The 26832-nt window shown below is 45.0% G+C and overlaps 2 protein-coding genes and 1 pseudogene across 8 annotated transcripts; 2 read left to right on the top strand and 1 right to left on the bottom strand.

Moving 5' to 3' along the window:
* Positions 1 to 824: 824 nt before the first annotated feature.
* Positions 825 to 4018, top strand: LOC130113432 (GTPase IMAP family member 4-like). The gene is made up of 3 exons (XM_056281033.1): positions 825 to 1176; positions 1361 to 1432; positions 2526 to 4018. Exons 1-3 carry the CDS (start codon positions 1167 to 1169, stop codon positions 3455 to 3457), a joined length of 1014 nt encoding a protein of 337 aa, XP_056137008.1. The 5' UTR covers positions 825 to 1166; the 3' UTR covers positions 3458 to 4018.
* A 283-nt stretch (positions 4019 to 4301) lies between these two features.
* On the bottom strand, positions 4302 to 26817 carry LOC130113434 (GTPase IMAP family member 9-like). 7 transcript variants are annotated; one of them, XR_008810284.1, is made up of 3 exons: positions 26744 to 26789; positions 26571 to 26645; positions 4302 to 4967 (listed from the first exon to the last, which is right to left on the bottom strand). XR_008810284.1 is itself a non-coding variant. In XM_056281037.1 (2 exons), exons 1-2 carry the CDS (start codon positions 26614 to 26616, stop codon positions 15825 to 15827), a joined length of 918 nt encoding a protein of 305 aa, XP_056137012.1. In that variant the 5' UTR covers positions 26617 to 26733; the 3' UTR covers positions 15536 to 15824. The 7 variants fall into 7 exon arrangements, 1 of the variants encoding a protein (XP_056137012.1); XR_008810288.1 differs by lacking the exon at positions 26744 to 26789 and having other exon boundaries at positions 4302 to 4507; positions 4720 to 4967; positions 26571 to 26656; XR_008810285.1 differs by lacking the exon at positions 26571 to 26645 and having other exon boundaries at positions 26744 to 26817.
* Positions 13842 to 15350, top strand: LOC130113435 (claudin-6-like; annotated as a pseudogene).
* Positions 26818 to 26832: the final 15 nt, after the last annotated feature.

Here is a 26832-nt window from a genome sequence, read left to right as displayed (position 1 = left end):
AGGACAGGAAGAGACTTCGCTGTGGCGACCCCTAATGGGAGCAGCCGAAAGTAGTAATAGTAGAGTAAATGCAATGTAAATGTTATTTTGGGCTGCTGTTTCCTCTCTTATTTCCTTTAACCTATCAAGGATGACCATTTCTGTGACGTCCTGCTCTCTCTTTCTCTTTGCGTTGGCAGCAGGGCACGGGATGGAGGAGGAGGATGTTGATGGCACTGCATTGGGTTGGCGCTGGGGCTCACACTGGGTCCCGGGAGACTTGGCAGGGGTAGAGACAGGGGTCAGGTTGTGGGCAGGGGAGCTATCCTCATCTATGCTATCCTCATTCAGCTCCTGCTGTACGGCTAACAAAATAGACAAATCACTTTAACTACTCAGACGTTTATCACAAGACTTATAACATATACTTTTTGACCCAAACATTACAAAAATAGCATGATGTGCCACGTTACCGAATCATTGAAATTTAACTCTGTCAATCGATGTTGTAAGGTTGCAGCCTCCAAAGCAACCGGATTACTACCGGATACCCATATCCAGAGGCTGTATCACCACTACGGTCGATCTATCTATCTATCTATCTATCTATCTATCTATCTATCTATCTATCTATCTATCTATCTATCTATCTATCTATCTATCTATCTATCTATCTATCTATCTATCTATCTATCTATCTAATCTATCTATCTGTCTGTCTGTCTGTCTGTCTGTCTGCCTGTCTGCCTTTACGCATAGGATTTTCAAGGCTGCTTTTTAACAAAGGGAGGATGTGATGCAGCGAAGAGGAGTGGTTGTTTTCTCCATTTGAAGCAGCCAAACTTCATATCAATAAAAAGTTAATTTAAAGTCTATCAGTGACGCTATTTAAATGCTTTATTTCAGAGATGTCAGACGACACAGAACTCAGCACGTACTTGCAGAGATTTATTCGGTATATATGTAGTGTCTGTGAGGGCCACTGTTGAAATGTAAATTTGTAGATGTAAACTGGAGACAATGCAAGGAAATGGGAAGCCCCTTCTCTATAGTCCAGGTTTCCAGAAGTTTCCCGGAGAACCGATGTGAGGGTAGAGGCACTGAGCTTGTTAAAATTCAGTTTAAATTTCAGAGCTATATAAACCTATTTGGCATTTTGGGCACAGGAATAGGGGGCTCCGAAAGCAATGGCTGAAGGTAAGGCATTCTTTAAAAGTAAAGATTGATGAAACAACGTTGATCACATGGCGTCTTTGTAAGAGAAACTTGTCACACTTATTTGGTTACTGATATCAAAAGATCACAACAGGGGCAGAGAGGTTAAAAATATTAACAAGTTAATAATCTATCTCTCAGTGGTGTCACTATTTATCTCTCACAGCAATACCTCTCAGAGAAAAGAAACAGAAAACTCTTCCCCGGTCCAACGGGTGTGGTCTCTCTGGCAGCGATGGTAAGTTTTAAGTTTGATTATTTAATGAAAGCAAGTTGACATTTATAATAAAATGCTTGTTTTGCTGGCTCAACAAACAAGTGGGAAATAAAAGTACTTACAAAAGAAGTCAAAGCGCAAGACCAGGATATGTACAACATATAAAAATATGTACAAAATACAATCAGTGCAGACTTTGGATGTACGTTATTGGACAGTGCTACTCTACTAGAGGATATCTGTACAATAATCAGGTGACATATTCAGTGGTATGTGAACAGTAAACTTGTGCAAATGGCAGATTGTGCAGTCGGTAACAATAACCAGAATGAACAGGTACTGTAACATTAAAAGTGAAAATAGCAGATGGTGCAGTTGGTGACAGCAGCCATAATGAAACAGTAAAATATAAAACAGCAAACAGTAATTATTGTACAAATAGCAATGAGTGATCAGTTTAACAGCCTTATGGCTTGGAGGTAGAAGCTGTCTTAGTCCTATTGGTCTGAGACTTGATGCTCCAGTACCTCTTGCCAGACGGAAGTAGAGAGTGGTTTGTGTCCCGGGGTGCTGGGGTCCCTGATTATTTTATGAGCTCTTATTCAGGCACCGATTGAATAAATGTCCTGAATGGTGAGCAGATCACTGCCTGTGGTATACGCAGACATTTTCACTTCCCATTGCAGAGCTTTATGGTCGAGGGCAGAACAGCTGCCAGTGATGCAGCCTGTCAGGATTCTCTTGATGGGGCATCGGTAAAAGTTAGTAAGGGTCTGCGGGGCCATGTGAAATTTCCTCCGCCTCCGTAGGAAGAATAGTTGTCTTGATCAGTGTCCGTATGAAGGGACCAAGACAACTCGATGGTGTGAACACTTAGGAACTTAAACCTGCTGACCCCATTCCCTTTTGTTGACTCATTTGATTGCTGCGACCCAATCAACTGCTCATATGCAAGTTTTTTTATTCAAGCTTTTAGAGGTTCATACAATGGAAAATTAATTTGCGTTATTACAATGCGATGGCACTGATTGTATTTACTGCTGGCTGTGCAACAAATTGGCCCTCAGGGATAATAAAGATTACCTTGACCTTGATTTTCCAACTTCATTTACAGGTCTGGATTCGTCTGGAGGGCTGAGGATAGTTCTGGTGGGCAAGACTGGATCTGGAAAGAGTGCTACAGGAAACACAATATTGGGCAGAGCTGCCTTCAAAGAGGACCCCAGCCCTATTTCTGTGACCCAACACTGTGAGACGCAGAGCGGGGTGGTGGACGGAACCAAGGTCCAAGTCATAGACACTCCAGGGCTGTTTGACACAGCTGTCTCTGCGGAAGAATTAAAAACAAAAATAGAGGAGTGCGTCAAGTTGTCAGTTCCTGGCCCACATGCTTTCCTGTTGGTAATCAGACTTGGAGTAAGGTTCACAGAGGAGGAGAGAAACGCTGTTAAGTGGATCCAGGAGAACTTTGGAGATGATGCCTCCATGTACACAATCATGCTGTTCACATGTAAAGACCAGGCGAAGGCTGACAATGCTCTGAAGGAGTGCAAGGAACTACGGAGGCTGTCCATCACGTTTGGACGCAGATACCACGCCTTCAACAACAACGACGCAGATGACCGCATCCAGGTGGAGGAACTGGTAACCATGATCAAAGAAATGATACAAGAAAATGGGGGTAAACACTACACCAACGAGATGTACGAGAAAGCGCAGAGAAAGCTAAGAGAGGAAGAGGAGAGGAGGACAGAGGAGGAGGAAAAGAAGAAAGAGGAAGAGAGAAAAATGTGGGATGCTGAGAGGGAGAAGATAGAAAAAGAGAGGGAGAAAGAGAAAAAGGTTCGCAGAAAGAATATACGTGTGGCATCAGCAGCCGGTGTTGTGTTGGTGTTAGCTGGAGTGGTCATAGCAATAGGAGCAGATAAAACAGTGGCCCTGGCTCTAGGAGCTCCAGCACTCATACTAGGAGTATTCTGTGGTTTAGCTGCGATTTGCATATGGAAAAGACTCAGCTGCAAAGCTAGAAAAAATGCTCCCGTATAAATAAGTGCAGTTACAACCGTTTATATGTGATGCATTCTACAGCAGAAATTACAGCAGCACCCCTCACGAGGTATTAGTAATACAGACATTACGGTTACTTGTAAGGCTGAGAATGTTGTTGTTTTGTCCTGCTCTTCACTTCCCAGTTTTTTTTACACTAACACCAATGCATCACAATAAGTGTATGTTCAGTAAGCTCATGGATAAGCGAAAAGACTGTTTTCTAATAAGTCAAAAAGCTTTTGATTGTTCACCTGTTTAGAGAATTCTCATAAGACTTCATCATTAAATGCCTATTAAATGTGACTGTTTGAAATGTTGTCATTATTTCAACAAACCTGTTGTTTGACATGTTGATTTTTTTTGACTAGGGATATCTGACAATTTTGCTAGTATCATGTTATCAATTTAATATTTAATAAATTATGTAGAATGTCATCAAAGATATTCCTAATATTGATCACTTTGTGCTTCCTTAAATGGATGTGATGTGAGGTGTTGTTTCCCGCTCTGCTTTTTTCTGAACATTACATACTGACTTCCTTTAAGGAAATGGCAGACAATGGCAAACACCAGCCAAGAGACTAAGTTTGAATGAGGCTGCTTTCTAAATAACAAGACAACAGCAATCCCTTTCTCCTAGCATGTTACTACCCGAACAGTACTTACTTCTGGCAAACTGAAAAGAGCCCTGAAGATTACAGGCAAACGAAAACTAAAGGTCTTCACTGTTTGCAGAACATGAAGAAAGATGCTCATTTTTAACATTTAGTGCACAATCATTTGTATAAACTCCTCTACAGTGCACTGATGAGGAACTAAGCATTTTAAACCCAAATCTTGTCTTTAAAATTTTATTTTTTTTGCCATTTAATCTCATCCTACAATGACATTGGCACTTTGATAGAAACACAAAATATTTCCATTTACCCTATCCTAGTGGTTCACACACTTTTTTATGCCATGACCCACTTGACCTGTGGTGGTGTTTTTTGGCCCAGCACCCACCAAATATTTTGCACAGTAAATTCAGAAATAAAGTCCTATTACCTGTAAAAAAAAAAAAAAAAAAGTGAGATAATTAATGCTCTTTATATTGTTCATCTAGGCAATATTTTTCTTTTCAATCGTCCATGAGGATGACTAATGATCAAATGAAAGAGACAGTGACAGAAAGAGACAGAGTAAGGTGGCAGCACGGTAGTTAGCGCGGTCGCCTCACAGCAAGATGCTCCTGGGTTTGAGCCCCCGGGCAGTCCAACCTTGGGGGTCGCCCTGGGTTGTCCTCTTTGTGGAGTTTGCATGTTCTCCTCGTGTCTGCATGGGTTTCCTTCGGGTGCTCCGGTTTCCTCCCACAGTCCAAAGACATGTAGGTCAAGTGAATCAGCCATACTCAATTGTCCCTAGGTGAATGTGTGTGTTGGCCCTGTGATGGACTGGTGGCCTGTCCAGGGTGTCTCCCCACCTGCTGCCCAATGACTGCTGGGATAGGCTCCAGCATCCTGCGACCCTGAGAGCAGGATAAGCAGTTTGGATAATGGATGAATGGATGAATGGGTGGATGGATGGATGGATGGATGGATGGATGAATGGATGAATGAATGAATGAATGAATGAATGAATGAATGAATGAATGAATGAATGAAAGAGACAAGACATTTCAACATTAAACAATTTTAGTGACGGTTTGGATACAATTCAATCATTGCATTGTTTGCACTGACTCAAAAAGTGTGAAATATATGTTTTCTTTTCTTTTATCATTCAAATTCTGTCTCCAAACAGAAAGTGTTTTAGTGGACACCCTGCTGCCCACCTGGCCTCCTGCTGTGACCAACTTCACGACCCATAGTTTGAAAACCCCTGCCCAAGCCTAAAAGTGCTATATAAATACAATCCATCCATCCATCCATCCATCCACTTGGTGAATAAAAGGGTAACAGGCAACACACACCAGTAGGAGAAGTCATTGTGTTGCTGCGACATTTACTCAAACAGAGCTAACAAGAAAATGGCCATAATGCGCTACATGTATGTATGCATCTTAGCACAAGTAATAAAGGTATTGCACAGTAAGGGACACTTGCTCCAGTGTGCATATCAGCTTTCATGAGCTAACTGAGCAAATCTTGCAAAAAGCAGCTGTTGCAATGCAGTAGCATTTACTGAGTAGAAATTGAGTGAATAAGTTCTCACCAAGGTTTCAGTGTAGACAACAAACCAAGGAAATGAAGAAAATCACACAATTATTTTTATTGCATCAGTACAATTTACTTTCTCATCCTAGAAAAAAGTACGTGACACTGAGGTACTTTCTCATCTCTTCATTATATAACCACAATATACAATTTGTTTGGATTACTTTGACCATGTTTTGTAGGATTCATGGTGTGAATATACAATATATTCAATCTTGGTAGCAGATTTTATGTTAAGATCGGAAAAACCTGAAATTTTTGCCCACCCCAAAAAAACCCAACAAAAAACACCTCTTCAGGACTTTTTGAGGTTTTCTGGCTGAAATTTTTTTCAGATCGTCATCAAATTTGCCGCACGAGCAGGTGCCCCGACCGACCAGAGGAGGCGCTAGCCCAGCGACCAGGACACATACCCACATCCGGCTTCCCACACGCAGACACGGCCAATTGTGTCTGTAGGGACGCCCGACCACCCACCCGGAGGTATCACGGGGATTCGATCAGGCGACCGCCGTTTCGGTAGGCAACGGAATAGACCGCCACGCAACCCGGACGCCCCCTATGCGCCTTATCTTTTAACAAAACGCACGAGCGAGGGTATATCGCTGCTACATCCGCATTTAACCCATCCTCGGAAAAGGAAAAAAAAATTGTCATTTGTAACAAAATGTGCTTTGGTTGCCTCAGAGTCGGCCATGTCTCCAAAAACTGTAGAAAGAGAGTTACTTGCAATATTTGCCGGCGGAGCCATCCGTCGCCGCTTCACGAAGAAAGTCCTCAAGGAGAAAAGTCAGACGCACCACCACAAGAGGAAAATACTTCCACTGTCTTGTGCGGCGTGAGAATGGGAAACAGTGATGCACTTCAATGACTGTCCCGGTGTGGCTCTCTTGTGCAGCAAAAGACAGCCCAGAAACCTTGGTGTACGCATTACTGGACACACAGAGTGGTAATACATTTACTGACCAAGATGTTTGTGAAAAAAATTGAAGCTGTCACAGAACCAGTCAAATTGAAGTTGTCAACAATGACCGACAGGGGTTCAAATAGTTAATTGTCAAAGAGCATTTGAACTAAGAGTGAGAGGCTACCTTTTACAAGATTACATCGAGCTACCATCCACATACACTCGAGAATACATCCCACCGGAGCAAAATAGTGTCGCGGTTTTTCTATAGCCCGGATAACTATGGATGGAGGCGGGGACTTTTAGGTGCGACAAACCGGGCTTCACCACCGTTAGCTGGATAGCTGCGCCAATGCTAGGGCTAGCCTGCTAGTTAGCCGTGTGCTAATGGGTTAGCAAGCTCACCTTGGGACCAGGGCTGGTGATGGAACAGGGCGGCTGGGCTCTAGGCGGGGCGGGAGAGGGATGGCTGCTCTCCGGGGTGCGTGTCTCTCTCTCTCTCTGTACTCTGGCTCCGGTGTGACCGGGTGAATGTCTCTCTCAGTCTCTCTGTACTCTGGCTCCGGTGTGACCGGGTGAATGTCTCTCTCAGTCTCTCTGGGGAAGCTCTCGGGGGTAGTCAGCTAGCTACAGGTACCGAGGCAGTCTGCTGCTAACACTACCACTGCTAGCCACCGTATCTACTGTCTAGCCCAGGATACGCTAGGTTTCCCTGCTCTATCCCACGCTAAGGTGACAGTCTACGATATGGTTACTAAACAGTTCTGGCCTTTGTCTCTCCCGCGGTGTCTAATATAGTTGCGTCTGTGACAGCGCGAGCTAACCTGTGATTGGTCCTCTAGCTGCACGAGCCCAGTGCAACATTCCAAGTACATCCCCAGGCATTTCCCACTACAATAGTATTCCCACAGCGAAAGGGTGGACCCACCTTTACAGCATAGCAGAAGAGATGCCAGATCTATTGAACTGTCCTGTAGGACTTCTAATTGGATAGGACTGCGCAAGGGCCCTGAAACCAAAACAAGTGATATCTGGGGAAGATTATGATCCATACGCTGTCAAGACTGATTTAGGCTGGAGTATAGTGGGATCTGTAACACCTCATACTAGCTCAAGGGATGTGACAGGTTTCTGCCATCGCATTGCTGTAAAGGAACTTCCATCTGTCACAACTAACTCTTTGATTAAGGCATTGGAAACAGATTTTCTGGACACCAACCCCAGAGAAAGGACAATATCTCAAGAAGACATTCAATTTCTACAGCTGTTCAATGGGAATATTCAACAAAATGCAGAAGGACATCTGGAAATGCCTCTACCCTTCAGAGGGTCCAGACCTTCCTAACAATAAGCAGCTTGCTACAGTCAATTGAACCATTAAAAAATAAAAATGGAGAAAAGTCCCAAGTACAAAGACGATTCATGGACAGTGTCTTTAAAAATGGCGATGCAGAGGAAACCGATGCCACACCAAAAGAGGGCAATACTTGGTACATTCCCGGACCATGGTGCACATCATCCTAGGAAGCCTGAAAATTTTAGAGTCGTATTTGACTGATCCGCCAAATTTGAAGGCACCTCTCTAAAAGACTACCTACTCATAGGACCCGATTTAACTAATGCTCTGACCGGGGTGCTGTGTAGATTTCGCGAGCACCAAATTGCAATTATTTGCAACGTGGAGAAAATGTTCCACCGCTTCCATGTCAGCCCAGAAGATCTGGATTTCTTGAAGTTCCTGCGGTGAGAAAATGGGAACACAGAAAGGGAGCCCAAGGAGTAGCGAGTGCACATTTTCGGAGCAGCATCATCTCCCGGGTGTGCTAATTATGACATGAGATACCTTGCCGGTAAATATGAAAAGGATTACCCATTGGCAGCGAGCTTTATCCGTAAATTTTTTTTCGGATGAAGCGTTGATTCGGCCGAGAAAGCTAATCAGCTAGTCACAGAAGCACAAGAAGTCTGTGCTAAGGGAAAACTACATTTACACAAATCTGTGTCCAACAACAGGGAAGTCTTGGATGCTCTTCCAGAGAGTGAACCTTCCAGTGTAGTGAAGGATGTAGATCTGAACTACAGTGAGCTTCCAATGCAGACTGTACTGGGGGTAGAGTGGAACATACAGACTGATGTGTTCTCATTCAATGCCATCCTTAATGAAAGAGAAGCATTTGAAGAAGAGCTGAAATGGTTTAGTGAGAAAGGTTAAAGTTCAAATAGGACAAAGTAATTTAGGAAAGAAGGGTAAACGTTTGAGCAACCATCTTTACTTGAGGTCCGCACAAGGAAAAGGGTCTATTTTAGGAGTTGGTTTTAGGGTTACGGATAGAATTAGGGTTAGGATTAGGCATGTAGTTTGCGTGGGTAAGGTTAGGGTTAAGGGCTAGGAAATGAATGTAGTCAATGAGGGGTCCGCACAAGGATAGTGAAACACGACTGTGTGTGTGTACATGTGTGTGTGTGTGTGTGTGTGTGTGTGTGTGTGTGTGTGTGTGTGTGTGAGTGTGTGTGTTTGTGTGTGTGTGTGTGTGTGTGTATGAGAGAGAGAGAGAGCCTGGCGGCCTGTCCAGGGTGTCTCCCCGCATGCCACCCAATGACAACTGGAATAGGCTCCAGCATCCCCACGACCATGAGAGCAGGATAAGCGGTTCGGATAATGGATGGATTTATTGTGTTCCTGACACCCTCTAATGCTGTTAGTTGGCACTGGCTGTAATCGTCACTCTCCTTTTTCTCACGACCGGCGACAAGAGTGACGCAATAAAAACACGTGCATGAACCATACAACCTGACGAGTCATTAACTTGTTTGCAGTCACGTGATTCTGATGACGCGCGAGATTCAGATGGAGGGCAGGTAGTGAAAAGCAGAATGGACGAGATGGGTACAAACTCCAACAAAGCAAAGAAAAACAACTTTAGCGCAATGGGGTAAGGAAACAGTTAAGCTACATAAAATTACTTTACCTTTGACGAAGTGGTCACTGCGCACACGCGCGTTATCCGACTCGGCTCCTCCCGACCGCAGACGGCGGTTCGCAAGCCATTTTTTCCCCGCCGTTTTCGGTCAATTTCTTGTATTTCCACCCCTTACGAACAACAGCTTTTGGTACTCAGCACTCCTCGTAGTTTCTCGGTTTAATCGATGTGAGCAACCGTCGTTGTGAGAGTTTGTGATAGTGCTTCCTATGTAGAAAATCACTTCCTGCCCTCCGTGACGTCATATGCAAACAACCTTTTGGCGGGGCACACACAGGCGGACCAGAGACAAGGAGCCACACAAGCACCTTTTTTTTTCTTCCTTAACTCGTGTTGTTGCCAGCCTTGTCGTGCAACACAGGCAGGCTGCACGGACTGGCTATCAGGGAATTCAGGAATATTCCCTATGGGCCGGTCCTGTGAGGGTTGGTCTTTCTTACTTTCCCTGTAATATACTTTCAATAGGTCATTTTAGGTGCAGCGAGACGGCTGGTGCAACCCGTAACAGGTAGCAGTTGCCATCACAACTGAAAGTATCTAGCGCTCATTGCCAAAACATTGATAGGAAGAGAAAACCCGTGCAAAGAAGGTGCGAAAAAAATATGCTTTGCTGGCTGACGCCGCAAAGTGTGCTAAGATAAGGGATTTATTTAAGCAGTCTGCAGGTGATAATGAGGACAGTGAGGAAGAGGCAGGAACATAAAAAAGGAGTGAGCAGGGAGCAGTTGCTTTGTCATGCTATCATGCTATGTGCTGTGAACTAGCTAAACGAACAACAACTTGTTTTTGTTAACTTTGGGCTTTCAATGCTCGAGTCCAACTGCAGGTTTGGCTATTTCCAAGGTTTAACTAGTCAGACTCATTGCACAAACGTTTAGAGAAAATTATAGTACATTTCTCTGTTTAAAAAAATGGTCATCGACTTCGACTTTAAATGGGTATAATAAACATGTAAATTTGATAATTTTCTTTTAGACTACTCATCGGTTCTTTTCATTATAGCCTATAAGGCATATAATATTTGATAGCCAGCCAGAAATAAAAACGTTTTGTTAAATACGCTACAGCTAAACAAACAGGTGAACATGGCTCTGAACAAGAAAGGGAAAGGGTGGAGGAGGAGGAAGCAGAAAACAGCACAGGTCCAATTAGAGGTGCATTATTGAATGTTATTGTGTGACTGTGAAGTAAATTAGAGCAGAATACGTCATATGATCAGGTTGGACTACCTCGTTCAAGTTATTTATTGTTGCATTGCAAGAAATAGAATGAATGGCGAGTCTGTTGCATAATACTCCAATATGTATTTGCCAGTGTCAAGATTGGACTATTCATGAATTATGAATAGTACAATATTTGATGCTTATGTCAGACAGTCCAAATGATGTCTGTTTTATGCATTTTTAACAAACAGATGAACGTGAGCCAGACGGGGAAAGTTTAGAGGACATCTTTACAGGGACCTCTATGGAGACAGGTGTGTGACAATAGAGTTCAAAAGTAATTGAAGCATAGATATGCTTTGTGCTCTTATGTGGTCTTACTGATTGAATACGACTAAGTACATGTCATCTGGAAAATTCAGATACAGAGTCAGAAAGGGAGAGGTTTGACACAGAGGCTGAGGAAACAATTGTGAGAGAGAGAAGAGAGGGAGAAAAGGCCTCAGAAGGCAATGAAGAGGAGAAGACAGATTTTAATTTTTTCACATGGCCTCATTCAAAGGTACTGGACTGTTTTTGTTTTGTTTTTGTTTTTTTTATTTCCATACAAAGATGTGCCAAAATCGATCAACGCTCACAAATCATTTCACCGCAAGGGGTCAAATCACGAGTGATCGGCCTAATCTAGAGTTCCACTTATTGCACTGTTCTGTGTGTTTGGCTTTTTCTAAATCCCCCATACACGAGTGCATTTTAACAAATTAACTGTTTTTTTTTTTAATTATTATTAATGATTCATTGATCGATAAACATGATGCATCAGTTCGATTTTGCTGTATCAATTTGGGGCCACTTGTTGGCAAATTCCCAGGCTACTTTTTGTTTCCAGTCCATCCCTGAACACAGGGAATTTGCATGTCAATATGTCCTAGGCAGAGTTAAGCTGCAGTTGGAGTTCAGATTCTCCACCTGCAAAGGAAATCTGCATATGATCTGTGGGATGACAAGAGCACAGGGTCTTTGTTGTACATTTATAGCTGCCACCAGTCCCCTTCTTCCGCATGTTTGATCAGCTAAACAATCAGCATCGCTTCTCCAAGAGCGGGATAATCATCACAAATGAAACAAGGAGACACAGACACAAAAAAATTATAACATAGACACAGACAGAAACAGAAACAGACGCTGACAAGTGTTCCACAAAAGAATTAAATAGATTTTATTGATATCAGTTTGGGACAACAGTCATCCTGATAGAAGAGAAAATGAGAAAAAAGGAAAGGAAAGGGGAATAGCGGACTAAGAAGAAGGGTGTAATCTTGACAGTGTTCCAGGGAGTGTGTGAAGCAGATGCTAGCAGTGTATGTAAAGTGTCTGAGATCCACGAATTATCGTAGTGCCTCCAGGCAGCAAACAGGCTCTGCAGCCAACCATGGCCCCCATAGTCAGGCATACACCCCACGACCAAGAGAACAGCTGGAGCCCAAAGCATCACAACTCCATAAGGAACACTGAGCCAACAGGGGGGACAGGAGCCCGCAGAGCACCAGCCCTGCATGCCCCTGAGGAGCATAAAGGAGTCCCCCAAGAGCACAAGCCGAGGCACACCCCTGAAACACACCCCTGCACCGACCCCCAGGCACAGGCAAAAGGTGTACCCGTGGGTGTGGGGCCCAACTTGCGGATAGCAACCACAGACCACCGGGACCGTGCGTCTTCTCTCTGCGGCATGCCACCAAGCTGACTGTGGCTACTCTTTTGTCTGCAGCCAGCTGAGTTGCAGGTGTGGAGGTATGCCAGTTAAGATGGAGTTCTGTCAGTTGCCATGGGATAGAGCCAAAGGGCAGAAAGTAGGTAAATACCCTTTACCATCCTGAGGTTAATGGACTTTGGATGTTTGGCAGCTCCTCTCTGCATTGTGCCTCAATTTGGAGGCTAATGAACTTTGTGTTGAGGTTGTCTGAACTACCTGACTCCAAGACATATTTACCTTCAGGCTCAATACATTTTGCCTCAGTCCTTGACCATTGAAACCGGGTTTTGATGCAGATTGAAATGCTGAAGGTGAGACTTTTCACATGCTAGAACAGGTGAAAAATTATGTCCACCTTTTTCTTTCTGTTCTAGAGCAATTTAACTTAACTCTTTGCGATATATTTCATACAAAAAAAGACATAGGAGCAGTCAGCTGAAAGAAACGAGAGGCCTCCAGATTTAACTCCCATGGACTAAGAGAGGGAACTTCAGTGCTTGCAAAATGACATTCAATTAGACAAAAACAAGTCGGAGGTGTCCTACGCCATTATGACAGTGCCTATGGGAGGATCATGCTATCAAAGATTATACTGAAAGCAGCATTTGTAATTCCTGTAAACACCAGCTGTTTCTTTAGATAGCAGTTGTGTTTTGCAAACCAGAAACAACAGCGATTTAATTTAGTTGCTATATCAAGGGTTGAAATTTAGACAATGTCATGATGATGATTTATTTAGAACATGTACTAAATAAGCAGGATGTAACACACAGATAAGCCATTGCCAATAATCTGAAGTGATCAACAAATCCACACATCAAACTCAGCGAACAAATCTCCGTATGCATCAGATTATTTGTCACATGTTGGAAAAGGAGTAGGAGGAGGTATACACTTATTTTTCCCTACCCCTTTTAAATTTGTCTGGCAAAACATGGTATTCACAATTGCTTTAGCACCACGCTTAGGTTCTGTAGAGATTATTTAAGTGTACTCGTTTGAAATGCAATCGCAATGACTCCGCTGAAAACCGCAGTTATGTCTCCTGCTCCTAAAGCACCGACTGAAAAAAAAATCCATCAAACATTTCCGCAGCATGCAACTTTACTGCTGTTATCATCATGTTGCCTTCGCCCGTTGCCATGCTTACATCAAAAGAGAGCAGTATCCATCCATCTATCATTATCCAAACGGCTTATCCTGCTCTCACGGTCGCGGGGATGCTGGAGCCAATCCCAGCAGTCCCCCCCCCCCCCTTTATTCTATAGAAGAAGAAAAAAACATTCAAAATACATCACACATATACCAAACCAATAGGAATAAAACATTGGGTGGCAGGTGGGGAGACACCCTGGACAGGCTGCCAGGCCATCACAGAGCCCCCCCCCACACACACACACACACACCCACCCCTTGGGACAATTTAGTATGACCGATTCACCTGACCTACATGTCTTTGGACTGTGGGAGGAAACCGGAGCAGCCAGAGGAAACTCACGCAGACATGGGGAGAACATGCAAACTCCACACAGAGGACGACCCCGGACGACCCCCTAAAGTTGGACTACCCCGGGGCTCGAACCCAGGACCTTCTTGCTGTGAGTAACCACTGCGCCACCTTGCCGCCAGAGAGCAGCATTGCCACTGGATATTTCCCCCATTACGTAATCTACAAATGGAGAACACGTGTGCTGTGACGTCATGTTTTGAATAGCTTTGAAACAATGCCAGTCGCGACAAAAAAAAAAACTTTCACCACCATCTCCAGAGGCAATGCAGTTAAATCGCTTGTTTTTAACAGTCGTCTCAGCTGTAAATTGGGTCGGCTGGTATACAAGTCAAAGTTGTAGATTGTCCCTTGCCTAAAAGAAAATGACAGAAAAGTTGCCAAAATTGCCTGGATTACAGAGAACATCTCATAAGGAGGGGCATTAAACCTCTTCCTCTTTCTCTCATTGTGGTGCTTTCGCTTTTATTCTGTGGCACAGTGGAGTTCCATTTCATGATGTGCAGCTCCTTCCTACGAGGATTTTTTCCAGGAGCACCTATCCAGTGCAGTGCGTTCCCAGTTGCTCGATGTGTCCAGTCTCCCAGGAAGTGAGATGTATTCATCTCTGGAGGAGGAGTGTCTTTGCTGAAATTTGAAAAAGTATAGAAGTTTTTTTTGGGGTTTTTTTTCAGCCAACTGGAATTTCCAGGGGAAAACAAAGGCTCTTGGACAAGGGACTCCCCTCAACTTTGAGGTCAAAGTTTCTTCTGTGACCATGGCATCCATTTGTCTTCAGCTGCTTGGCCTACTGTTGGCAGTACTGGGCTGAGTAGGTGGGGCTCTTGTATGTGTGGCTCCTCTGTGACGTGTATGTGTGTTCGTGGGTGGAGAGCTGGTGATTGCACAGATGCTGTGGGAGGGCCTGTGGATGAACTGCCTGTCTCAGACCACAGGCCAGATCCAGTGTAAGACCTACAACTCCACCCTGGCCCTGCCCACGTCTGACCAGGTTGCCCGAAGCCTCACTGTTCTCTCTCTGCTCCTCTGCCTGCTGGCCCTCATGCTTGGGGTGGCCGAGACCAAATGCACTCGCTGCATGGGGGACGGAAACCCTGTCTCCAAGGCCCGGTTGGCTAGGATAGTGGGCATATTCTTCCTTGTGGCTAGCCTGGTCTACTTGATACCCATCTGTATGACCACCTATGCAATCGTAAGGGAATTCTATGATCCAACTATCCCAGCACCACCTAAGAAGGAGCTAGGGCCAGCACTCTACCTGCCCCCCCCCCCACACACACAATTAGGAGGAAGCGCACCGACTGTGTTTGGAGGAACAGGGAGCGACAACCCACTAGCAGTCACAGCAGGAGAGGTGGAACAACAGGATAAAGCTTTAGTATGAGATGCTAGAGTCTTGGTACAAGATGTAACATACACCTAAGAGAAAAAAAGCTACATAGAGGTGACTTTCATACCAGAAAATACATAGGCAGGCTTATTTGGAATTTGATTTACACAGAAACATATGGATAAGAAATTAGTCACAAGGTTGATATATCATGTGAGCTTTTGTAGGTCTACCTTTTGAATTTAATTTCAGCATTATTGTATATGTGAGGCTCAGTTCATTTTTCAAAGGCTAAATATTTTATTCGTAAAAATGAAAATGAAACTGGCGATGTTCATCAAAGCAAATAAGATTTTTGAGGAATCTTATACAATATCAGCATTATACAGACTGATTATTGTTCAGAGTACATTGAACACATATACGTCTGACAGGGGAAAAAAGAAATTGAGACCAAATAGGTATTTGTATAATGCAATGGTTAAATTAACTGATAAAGAAATGTATGTCCAGATTCTGATTAAAGCGTCATTGACTTGGCTTTTCCTCCTTCTTAGGATTCACCCACCTCCCAAAAACTTTAGAAATAGTTCCACCTAGGGCCGTGGCTAAAACGGTTGTCACTGTCACCGCTTCCTCTGCAACAAGGGCAACACCACCAATCGCAGGGGCTGCTGTTGCTGCTGCCGCGCCAGCCGCTACAAATAGCAGTCCATTCCCTATAGTATTCATACCTTCGCCCACCTTTTTCCGTGTCTCATTCATCCTCAACCGTTTCTGGGCCTCTTTGTACAATTCACAGGTGTAGTGTCCTCTATTCCATTTCACCATCTCATCTATTTTTCTGAACAGCTCTGCAACCTGAGTGCGATCATACATGCATTTGTTATTAAACACATGGTAACCCGCATTGCAGTCACTGATGAGCCCTTTGAGGGGTGGGCATTTGTTTACATGGTTGTCAGCTGTATTCGGAGGCTGAAGCTTGTCTCCCCTGGTGAAAAGCACCAGTATATACTTGGATGCTTTCTCACCGAAGTTGTCCTTGATCCACTTGACAGTATTCCGCTCTTCCTCTGTAAATCTGGTGTCAAGGCTGATTACTAGCAGGAATGCATGAGGTCCTGGGACAGATAGTTCGATACATTTCTGTATTTCATTCTTCACCTGTTCCTCCATCATGGTTGTGTCAAAGAGCCCCGGAGTGTCAACGACACTGACATTTCTGTTGTTGCAGGTGCCTGTTTGTTCGGCACAACGAACTGTCACAGATGAGAGAGACATTTCCTCTGTCCAGAACGCACTTCGCCCCAGGATGGTATTTCCAGTTGCACTCTTCCCTGATCCTGTCTTCCCCACCAGGACAATCCTAAGCTCATTGGTAACTGGAGAGCTGGACTCTGTCGTAAAAAGACAGAACAGGCATTGACTCAAAGAAGGATGTATATTAAACCTACAATAAGAAAAATAAAAACACTCAACCCCTTTCCCCCTAAAGAGGCTGTTAAAGTACTCCAAGGCATTTGTCCCCAGCCAAAGTCACACCCATACAAACACATACATGAACAAATGAGTTGTTTTCCCTTTCTTCTATTTCATCTTCTTCCCTTCTCTTTCTTATTCTCCCTCTCTCTCTCTCTCTCTCTCTCTCTCTCTCTCTTATCACACAGGCTTTGGTGGTTCCAGAAAACCAAACCCCTCAAAAATAAAGGCGGAGCATTTACAAACAAACGTTTAAAATTAAGACTAAAATTTGGCATGGCTTTTTGTCATGAGGGGGTGCAGGAATTGAGGACCCAAATGCAAACACGTAAACAGGGGAACAAAAGGTTTAATGGCAGGAAACGGTGTCAGGAACACACAAGGACACATGACGGTACGCGCCGACAACCAACACACTAAACAGCTGAACTTAAATACACAGAAACATAATAGAGAAATCAGAAATCCGCAACAGCTTTGGGGTAACTGGGTAACCAAGGGAAACTTGACAGGATTCAGGACTGGGATAGTGTTGACATGAGACGCGGGAACCAGGGCTGGAGTGGCTGGGAGCAGCCATGACAGCTTTTGATGTAGCTTGGGGTTTTAGGGCACTGGGGTGGAAAACTAAAATGCTTTTGTTTCTGCAGCCACATCTCTGGCTTGCTTTTAGCACATGAACCCTCTCAACCTCTCAGGTCATCTGAGAACAGTATGTTTTGTGTTCAGAGTTCAAACAAAACATAATGAAGCTGCTACACATAACTGGGAACAAACTTCCAGAATATCTTAAGACTTGCCCCAACTCTGACCACCTCTAAAAGCAGGCGAAAAACTTTCATGTTCTCAACTGCCTTTCAGCCTACATGCACTTTGACCCTTGTTCACTTTGCAGTTGGATCCCTGCACTTTGACCCTTTTAGTCCTTTCTTCTTCTTATTATTATTATTATTATTATCATTATTAGCTTACTGATATAAAGTTTCTATCAGTTAATTTCTTTTTTTAAATGTTTTAATCTTTTTCTGCATTTCTTATCCAATACCTTTTTACGCATTTCAACTGCCTTTGTGTATTAAGTGTGCTATACAAATAAATGTGCCTTGCAGTTGTTAAAACTTCATTGTATTGCACTTTAACACCCGAAGATTTATCCACTTTATTACGAATTTCATTTTAAATGCTAGCGGCTCCTTTCTGGACTGTCCTTCGATTTAGACGCCAGCGAACTGTATGTTGAGTTTGTGAACTGTCCGGTATTATGTTTTGTTTTTGTTTTGTTTTTGTTTTTTTGTTTTCATTTTGATTTGTTTTTCTCAAGTTGTCTAAACTATGCATTTGACCGCAAGACATATTTACCTTCAGTTAAACAAAGTGAGACTTTTTGCATGCTGGAACAGTTGAAAAATTACATCTAACAACTTTTTGCAATACATCTTTACACACAAGAGACTACATAACGCTTGTCATAAAAAATAATCTCTATAAAGAATTAATAAAGCACAGAACCATTGAAGCAGAAATAAAATTATATATATAGCAGGGTTTTTTCGTTTTTTTTTTCACGAAACCGTCAATGGTGTTATAAGTGCTCAATTAATGAGGAGCGGAATATCAACACCGATATAGGGGAAAAAAGTTTTAATACATTGCAGTACATGCCTGTTTCATGCGTCATGCACTCATCAGCTGCTAATGTGGTTAAAGAAAAATACAGTTTACGTTGCCCAGCGTCACACCCCTAATTTCGGTTGGACAGCAACCAATCAGACGAGGAAACATTTAAACTATAACAACCAACGGGGTAGGTACTTAGGATGCACAGCAACCAGTGGAAGGGTAGAAAACATTACAACCAATGGGTTAAGGGACTGGAGCTTGTTTTGAAAAGCATTTAGGGGCCAGGGCACTGCTGAAATAGCATACATTAAAAATATAACAAGGTAATTTATGTGAATTATATAGTGGGGTACCCCCCCCCCATTAGATGATACACATATGACATTTATTAGAGTTTTGTTTTTTTTAACTGCCTGTCCTTCCAACTGTTCCCCAACACCACCCCACTATATAATTCACGCTAACTCAGCAGGACTGTACAGAAACCTTTGCAGGAACTGGAAACGGGAGGTAGCCCCCCTGCTGCTCGGGTGGATCGCAGGGCCTGATCCACCTGAGCAACCCTCGGCAGGTACAGCATACACTGAGGCACCCAGTGCAGTTTGTCCCAGAAGAAATCAACAAGAAGAGCCTGGATCTTGGACAGCAGGTCTGGTGGGGGGTCAACAACCGACAGGCAATGCCATAACATTGATGATATCAAGTTGTTGACCATCAGGACTCGACCTCTGTAGGAGATCTCGGTTAAAATCCACTTCGCCAACCGACCTTTGACCTTTTCAAGAACATTTTCCCAGTTTTTAAGAACAACAGACTGATCACCCAGAAACACTCCTAGATATTTCAGCCCCCCCCCCACCTTCCAAGTCTACCCCGCCAGGCAAATGGAGCTTTTTCTCCAGTACACCCCCAACACAGACAGCCTCACTTTTGATCCAGTTAACCTTGGCTGAAGATATTAAGCCAAACTGGACGATGTCCCTCTCCAACATGTCAATAATCTGCTGACTGTTCATCAGAATCACTAGATCATCTGCATAGGCTGACAGTTTTAAGAGTGCACTGCAACCTGGGATAGTTATACCCCGAAGGTCAGATCTGAGTTTGTGTGACAACGGCTCAAATGCTAGGGAATATAACATGCCCGAGAGGGCACAGCCTTGTTTAATCCCCCTTTGCATTGGAAAAGGAGCACTAAAACCACCATTAATTTTCAGCACACTCTGAATGTCACAATACAGAACCTTAAGTTTGCTAATAAAGCCAGGACCAAAACCAAAGGCCCTCGTGAGCCATACTAGATATTCATGCTCAACACAATCAAAGGCTTTTTCTTGATCAATTGATATAATGCTGGCATTGAGGCCAAACAGCCTACAGATCTCTAAAAAGTCTAGAATCAGAATGATGTTATCTGAAATAAACCTGCCAGGTACACAGTAGGTCTGGTCACAATGAAACACCTGTCCCGTCACTTTACTCAGTCTAGTTGCTAACACCTTTGAGAGTGACACAGGCCTCCAGTTTCAATTCTCAATAACCTCATCTAAAACATCCAGGAAGACTAACCTCTCCACTCCCACAACTGGAGCATAAATATTAATAAACACCATTTTTACCTGTTCATACACTGCTGTTAATTTTAAAGGGCAGCCTTTAATAACTTCCTCACTCGACAGACTGAGGAATAAAATTCCTGGAAAAAAAAGAATACCAACTCCACCACTGTTACTAGTTTTGTGACTTAAAAAGGTCTCACCAGTCCATTCTCTCCGCCAATCAGCCTCGTTATCAGTGGTACTGTGTCTCTTGTACAAAAAGCACATCTAACTTTTTAAGAGCACACGGCTTGAAAAGAGGGGCCCTTTTCCCACCAGTCTTTGCCCCATTTAAATTTAAGCTCCCCATTCTAATGTCCTGCATAATACAGAAAAGAAGTTGCAAAACAGAAACAAGTGGACAAAGAAAGAATAAATTGAAAAACTTATTCATCATTCCCTAACTGCTTTCTGACCTTTTGATCAATTTTTTTCAAACGAAAAGTTTCCTGTTCAGTGAAGCTTTCTCTCCCAGACCACCAGGACTTCTCAGAAAAGTCTACACTGAATCAAGGAAGAGTTGCAAATCAGGAAACACTTTGTCAACTTTTACATTTCTGGGCCCCTTAGTGTCTTGCAAGAACTTCTCAATACTCACTAGAGAGTATCCAGTCTGTTTTTGAGTCCCCGTCTGTGAGGCAACCAGAGACTCCACATCACTCACCTGATCACCTTCACTCTCATCCGACTGCAGACACCTACTCTGATGAGAAAGCTTTGTCGCTATACTAGAAGGCGGAGACACCTCATCAGGTTTCCTCTTCTTATCCTTGACATTAGAAGAGTCTTTCTTAACCAACATCACACGTTCCTCCTCCAGAGAACATTCTGCTTCACTAGTTTCAGACTGTGTGTCCATTACATCACAGGTGGGACCCTTTTCAACAACCTCTACAACAGTATTGTCCTGTGTAGGGCCCGAATCAGCAGCACCCGAATCCACAGCCCCTGAACTTGCCGAACCCGGATCGTCAGCAACTGAGCCAGCAGCCCCTGCTTTAGCAGAACCTGGATCAGCAACACCCGAACCAGCAGTCTCTGGGTTTGCCGAACCAGGAACAGCAGTACCTGATCCAGCAGCCAGAAACTCAGCTTCACTCTGGTTTTCTTCTTGCTGCGTATCTCCCTGCTTTGAGCTCGGCGCTGCAGTCCCAGTTCGCTCGGGGCCCTGTGCCACCGTCTCACCCTCATTTGGCTCAGCAGTTGATTTCTCTGGACAGGAACGTATAAGATGACCCTCCATTCCGCAGCCAAGACATTTCATTGTCTTTGATGATACATACACATCATAGTCAAAACCATCAACTCTGAACTTCAGTATTAGATTTAACTCCGTTTTGTTCCTTAGAACCATAAAGACCTGCTTTCTGAAGGTAACAACATGTTTTAAAAGTGGAGATTCACAGCTCAGAGGAATCAGTTTTATGGGGGACACTAGTAAGTGACCCGCAACCAAGTTGCGGTGATCATGACGTTTATTAGCTATCCACCCGTCTAAATCTCCCTGCTCTTCATCCTGCCAGCTACCCGCCTTCCCTCTGCCCCTAACCCCCCCACTCCAACTCCCTCCCCCCAAATGCTCAGAATCACCTGAAATGCCGAGAAGTGGTTTTTAGCCATTTTTAGAAAAATGCATATTTTGCATATTTATGCATAATTTTAATTTTCTGGGATTTTTCCCTTACTCTCTGAGACAATACCTACCACCTCCAAAAAGAATTAGGATCATAAATACTTTAGTTTTCGGTCCCGCTATCTACACTAACACACACACATTCCGAAAATATATGAGTAGAAGGTGCGAAAGTACCCACACCTGTACGACACGTCACAGAGAGGATACATACCACCGTCTCTTCAGTTTATTGTCTTGTAGAGCCAGCAGACAAGAGCATCTCTTCCTCGTCGTCAGTGTCGGACGCCATGACAGAAGAGTGTAAACAACACGCAAGCACTGTGGGTAATGTAGTGTTTCACGGACAAATTTACAGGAAACTACAACGCGGAAGTGCGGTCGACTATGGAAGCCCAAATGACTGCGGACATTCCTCGTGGAGTCCGCTCCGCGTACGTTCCGCCCGAGTATGTTTGGGCCTTTAAATCTGATCCATCAGATAAGACACTCGGACACTTCCACGCGCGCAACAGCGGACAACTTTATTGTTCGTCAGACCCGCCAAAACCCGAACCGCCCGCACGCGCTGATTTACGTTCAAAAACAGAAAACTTTATTGAGTTCACTTCACGTGACAGCCGCCATATACGCCCGTGCTCGACCCATGCAAATGCGACTCTGACGTTGTGGCTTATTTCACGGACGCTTTCTATTTGCAACGCTGCTCGCTGTTTCCGACCGCCATCCAGCAACCCGTTAAGAACGCGAGGTTTGTGTGAACGGCGGAAAGAGCCGAGGCGTGACGTAGCCAGAGCCCACCATCTTGTTGAACTGCTCAGGATTCTGAAGGGATTCCACATATTTTATGCATATTCCGCATATTATGCACAATTTTAATGTTCCGCTATTTTTTATAGGTGCCCCTGATCATCCCCAATAACCTCCAAAAAGAATCAAGGCCCCAAGTGCTTTAGTTTGGCCGTTTATAGACTCCCACACAGACACACACCAGACACACATTGTGAAAATACGGGAGTCGATTAATTTTCTGTGTCTCGCCAGTTTTCTCCGCAACATGTCGTTGCTAATGAACGGAGGAACTTTGGACAAAATTACCTTTTTGGCCGGATTGACCAGCGGCACCACCTGAAGGTGTCCCGGATTACCACGCCTTCCTCCACAACCAGGTTGACTTTATCAATACTGTCGAGAAACACAACGACTCCACTATTCATCCTAGATGCGGACTAAATACTGTCATAGCCAACGATTTTTCCGATTGCTAAACCGCAATCTTCTACCGAGCAATTGAAGTTCGGACAAAGTTTACCTCCATGTCGGCGTGTGAGCTCCTCCAACCCCACGCCTCCGTCTGCATGACTCACAGCCGGGCCGGCCGAACCCGCTCCGCTATCAAAACACACCACCACGACAGTAAATCTGTCAAAATCCAACCCCCCCCCTCCCAAAAAAAACACGAAACAACGAAAAATAGAAATGCCGAAACGCGCACTCACTCACACTTCCGCTCCGCTCCGAGAGAGAGAGAGAGAGAGAGAGAGAGAGAGAGAGAGAGAGAGAGAGAGAGAGAGAGAGAGAGAGAGAGAGAGAGAGAGAGAGAGAGAGAGAGAGAGAGAGAGAGAGAGAGAGAGAGAGAGAGCTATGAAACACACAGCAAACAGCTGCGCCAGTAGTGGTTGCTATAGTTACCAAGCCTCCCTTCCGGTCTGCCTGCGTTGCAGTCTGGGTCGTGCTTACTGTTTCAACTAAATGGCTGCTGCTGCACGTTACCATCTGCGTTGTGTGATTCATTGATAGCGTCTCTCATTACTGGCGTGTTGGAAGCGCTTACCAGACTTACGTCCCGAGGACTGATATTTACCGAACTAATCGCGGCAGCCCTTCCAGGGGAATCACAGGGTAGTTACGTCTACCACCAGACGCAGCTGGGCTAGCTCAGACACAGTTGTGCTAGCTAAGTGGGCAGCATGGCGACACACGGAGCACCGAAGCAGTGGTGTTTAACAAAGACCGAGACGGTGAACTCTTTTGAGAACTGGCGTCAGAACCTGCTTTATATACTGTCGCTCGACGCCGGGTTTGCCCCCTTCCTGCTCGATGGCGTGGAGTGGGATAAGAAGTCTAAAACGTCCCCTGTCCGGGGATTCACAGATGACGGTGAAGATATTCCCGCGCCCCGACGTCGCAATAAAGAACAGAAGGTAACCATGTTAGAGCTAATGTTGGGACAGATAGCCAATTGTTGTCCTGTAATATCTCGTCACAGCATAGTCAGGCACTCCACATCTATTGACGGCATATGGCAAGCTATTCGTCTACATTACGGCTTTCAGTGCACCGGGGCTGTGTCTGAACTCCCCAAGTCAAAGCAATCCATCCCTGTCCGGACAAGGAGGTCATGTCCCCTTTGTAAATGTGCCGGAAGGCCTGATAATCACTTCCTCAGTAAATGTTCCTTTCTGCCCCCCCAAGATAAAATATACATGGCAAAGTCGCGTCAGGTTTTGGGAGAGCAGGTCGAGACTGATGATGAGGTAGAGGAGTGCGTTAGTGGGGAGCCAGCGCCATCTAGTAGTGTGAAACGTGTCAAACAGTCCTCTTACCTCGATGCCTTCCATGAACGCTGCCCTGTGCGTCTCACCGTTGATAGTGGGGCAACAGGCAACATGATGAGGGCCTCATGCGCGACCAGGCTGGGCGTCACTGTCACAGGAAGTACGCAGTCCGCATTCCAAGCAGCTGGCTCGTACCTTTTGAAAGTATTGGGAGAGACACGGACACACTTCCAGAGAGATGGCCATGACCTCTATTTTGAGGGCCTCGTCGTTGAGAATCTCGACTCTGACATCCTGGCTGGAATTCCCTTTATGGAGAAGAACGTCTCCGTCAGACCAGCCAAACACTGCATCTGCTTGGGCGAGGATATATACCGCTACGGCACCCTCCAAACACCGATGGACAGGCATGCCGTACGGCGCGCGCACGTGCTCTGCGCTCCAGATAAATCTACTGTGTGGCCAGGGGAGTACATCGAGCTCGACTGCCTCCTGAGCTGTGCAATGTGGACAGTGAGCTGGCTGTTGAACCACACGTCGATGTCTCATGTGACCAGTCTGACACAGAGCAGTGGCCTGCCCCAACTTTGCTACAGAGTGTATCCGGGAAGATCTGTGTTCCAAATCTCACTGGCGAGTCGCGGCTGGTCCAGAAAAGCCACCACCTATGCCGTGTCCGCGCTACATATGTCCGTCACTCAGTGACGCCGCCATGCCAGCTGATCCCCCCAAACTGGCCCCGACGACCATGTCAGCCTTGTCCTCTGACCTTGTCGCTCTGTGCAACATGTCTCCAGCGGCTGCCACCAGCCTCCCGCCATTCGACCTGGTGAACTGGTGTACCGGTATGGTGACCGGAATAAGTCAAAGGCCCGTGACAGGTACCTCGTCACGAGCATGGATGGTTCATGGTGCAATATCCAGACGTTCACGGGGTCTCAACTCCGTCGCACCTCCTACAGGGTCAGGCTGGGTGACTGCTACAAAGTGGAAGGTCCCTCTACAGCCTCTGAACCCCTCGCGGACAATGTCGCGTCTGATGAGGACTTGGACAACTCTGCCCCGCACTGCCCTGGCATACCGCCAGCCATTGCCGAGCCCCCACCTGCACCTTGCCTGCCTTGTGATAATGAAATGAGGCTGGGGGATGAGACTGTTCCTCCCGTCGAGGTCGAGCCTGGGGGGGAGCTCCCCTGGCGAGTGTGTGCCTGCTCTTGCACCTAATGCTGCACCTCGACGCTCGGAGTGTCGCCGGCGCTTGTCGCGGCATTTAGAGGACTTTGAACTTTAGGCCAGTTGTTTGTGTGTACTGCTGATAATGTTTTGTCTTACCTTACAAGTCTAGTTATATAGCCTGAGCTGTGATGTTTCCTGGTGTTCTGTGGTGTTATTGTTGTACTGTGTGAAGGGGGGGGGGTCTTTCTTTTAGAAAAAAAGGGGTGACGCCAGTAGTGGTTGTGGTTGCTATAGTTACCAAGCCTCCCTTCCGGTCTGCCTGCGTTGCAGTCTGGGTTGTGCTTCCTGTTTCAACTAAATGGCCGCTGCCGCACGTTACCATCTACGTTGTGTGATTCATTGATATCGTCTCTCATTACTGGCGCTGCTAACTTCTCCTCAATATCATAAAGATATCGTTGGCTGGTACATGTTGTGGCTTCTTCTTCCAAATGTATTCGAACGTTTGTGGCTCGCTTGCCGACAACAGGCATAGTTACGATACGACAATATTCTGCTGCGCCCCATGGTGGCATGGTGGTGAAGTGCAGTCATACTGTCATTCACGAGAGAACCGGGTGCTTTAGGTCTTTTGGGAAAAACGTTTCATTTCGCCTCTTTATCTCGCTGACGTAAATAATATTCTTTACATTGAAAAATGTATTATTTGTGATTAAAAAGTTTTTGATCATGTATTAGCGACCCCCACATATGTATTTTACTGCTTTCATTGGGGGCTTAGACCCCTCCTTAAGGGAGCTCAGCTCCCACATAACTCGAACCCAGCACCCGCTCCTAAAGCACCAACTGAAACGTCACCGAGCAGTTTGGTAACGCGTTGTTTTAACCTGCAACAGTAAGTTTGCCCTCTCCCCGTGCTCCCCCTTAAAAGGGGATGGCATGCCCCAGGGTATTCTCCCATGTAAGCTGATAAATAAACTTGTGTAACGTCCATCAATAAGTAGACACGTTGACTGCTGTCTGACTCTTTAGTCGAGCGGTACGCGACGTCTCCAGTGCTGCGGGCGGTGCGGGTTCGCGCCGCGGCAGTTCCTATAGTTGCACCGAATCCGCCACGCTTATTTTGTTTACCAGTAACTCCGAGTCAATACCAGAGTCGCATCAAAAACTTTCACTACCATCTTTCGGGTGCGGTGCAGTAACTCACTCGTTTCTGAAGCCGCCTCAAATGAACCTGGTTGGCTGGTATCCATCACTGTCTAATTTGAACACCATCCTTTTGCTGGAAAGAAATTTAAAAAAAAAACCCCACAAAAGTTGCAAGAATAACTTTGTAGATTACAAGGAAAGTTTCACAAGAAAGCACTAAAACGAGCATACCATGCGCTCAGACTGTCAGTGCAGGTTTCACTCTCTCCGCTTTTCCCCCAAGTCACTACCCCAGCCCTTCTCAGAGCCACATACACAAA

The sequence above is a fragment of the Lampris incognitus genome, chromosome 5, assembly GCF_029633865.1.
Source record: "Lampris incognitus isolate fLamInc1 chromosome 5, fLamInc1.hap2, whole genome shotgun sequence".
In the NCBI taxonomy this organism is placed as follows: domain Eukaryota; kingdom Metazoa; phylum Chordata; class Actinopteri; order Lampriformes; family Lampridae; genus Lampris; species Lampris incognitus.
The sequence above is the reverse complement of the archived record's forward strand: the minus strand, read 5'-3'. Positions and strand labels throughout refer to the sequence as shown.

Coding starts and splice junctions, on each gene's coding strand:
- LOC130113434 (XM_056281037.1), bottom strand. CDS start 26,616: ATGGATACCAGCCAACCAGGTTCATTTGAGGCGGCTTCAGAAACGA. Junction 16,697..26,570: donor TGAGGCGGCTTCAGAAACGA/GTGAGTTACTGC, acceptor TTTTTACGACAG/AGTCCAGCTCTCCAGTTACC.
- LOC130113432 (XM_056281033.1), top strand. Junction 1,433..2,525: donor TGGTCTCTCTGGCAGCGATG/GTAAGTTTTAAG, acceptor CTTCATTTACAG/GTCTGGATTCGTCTGGAGGG.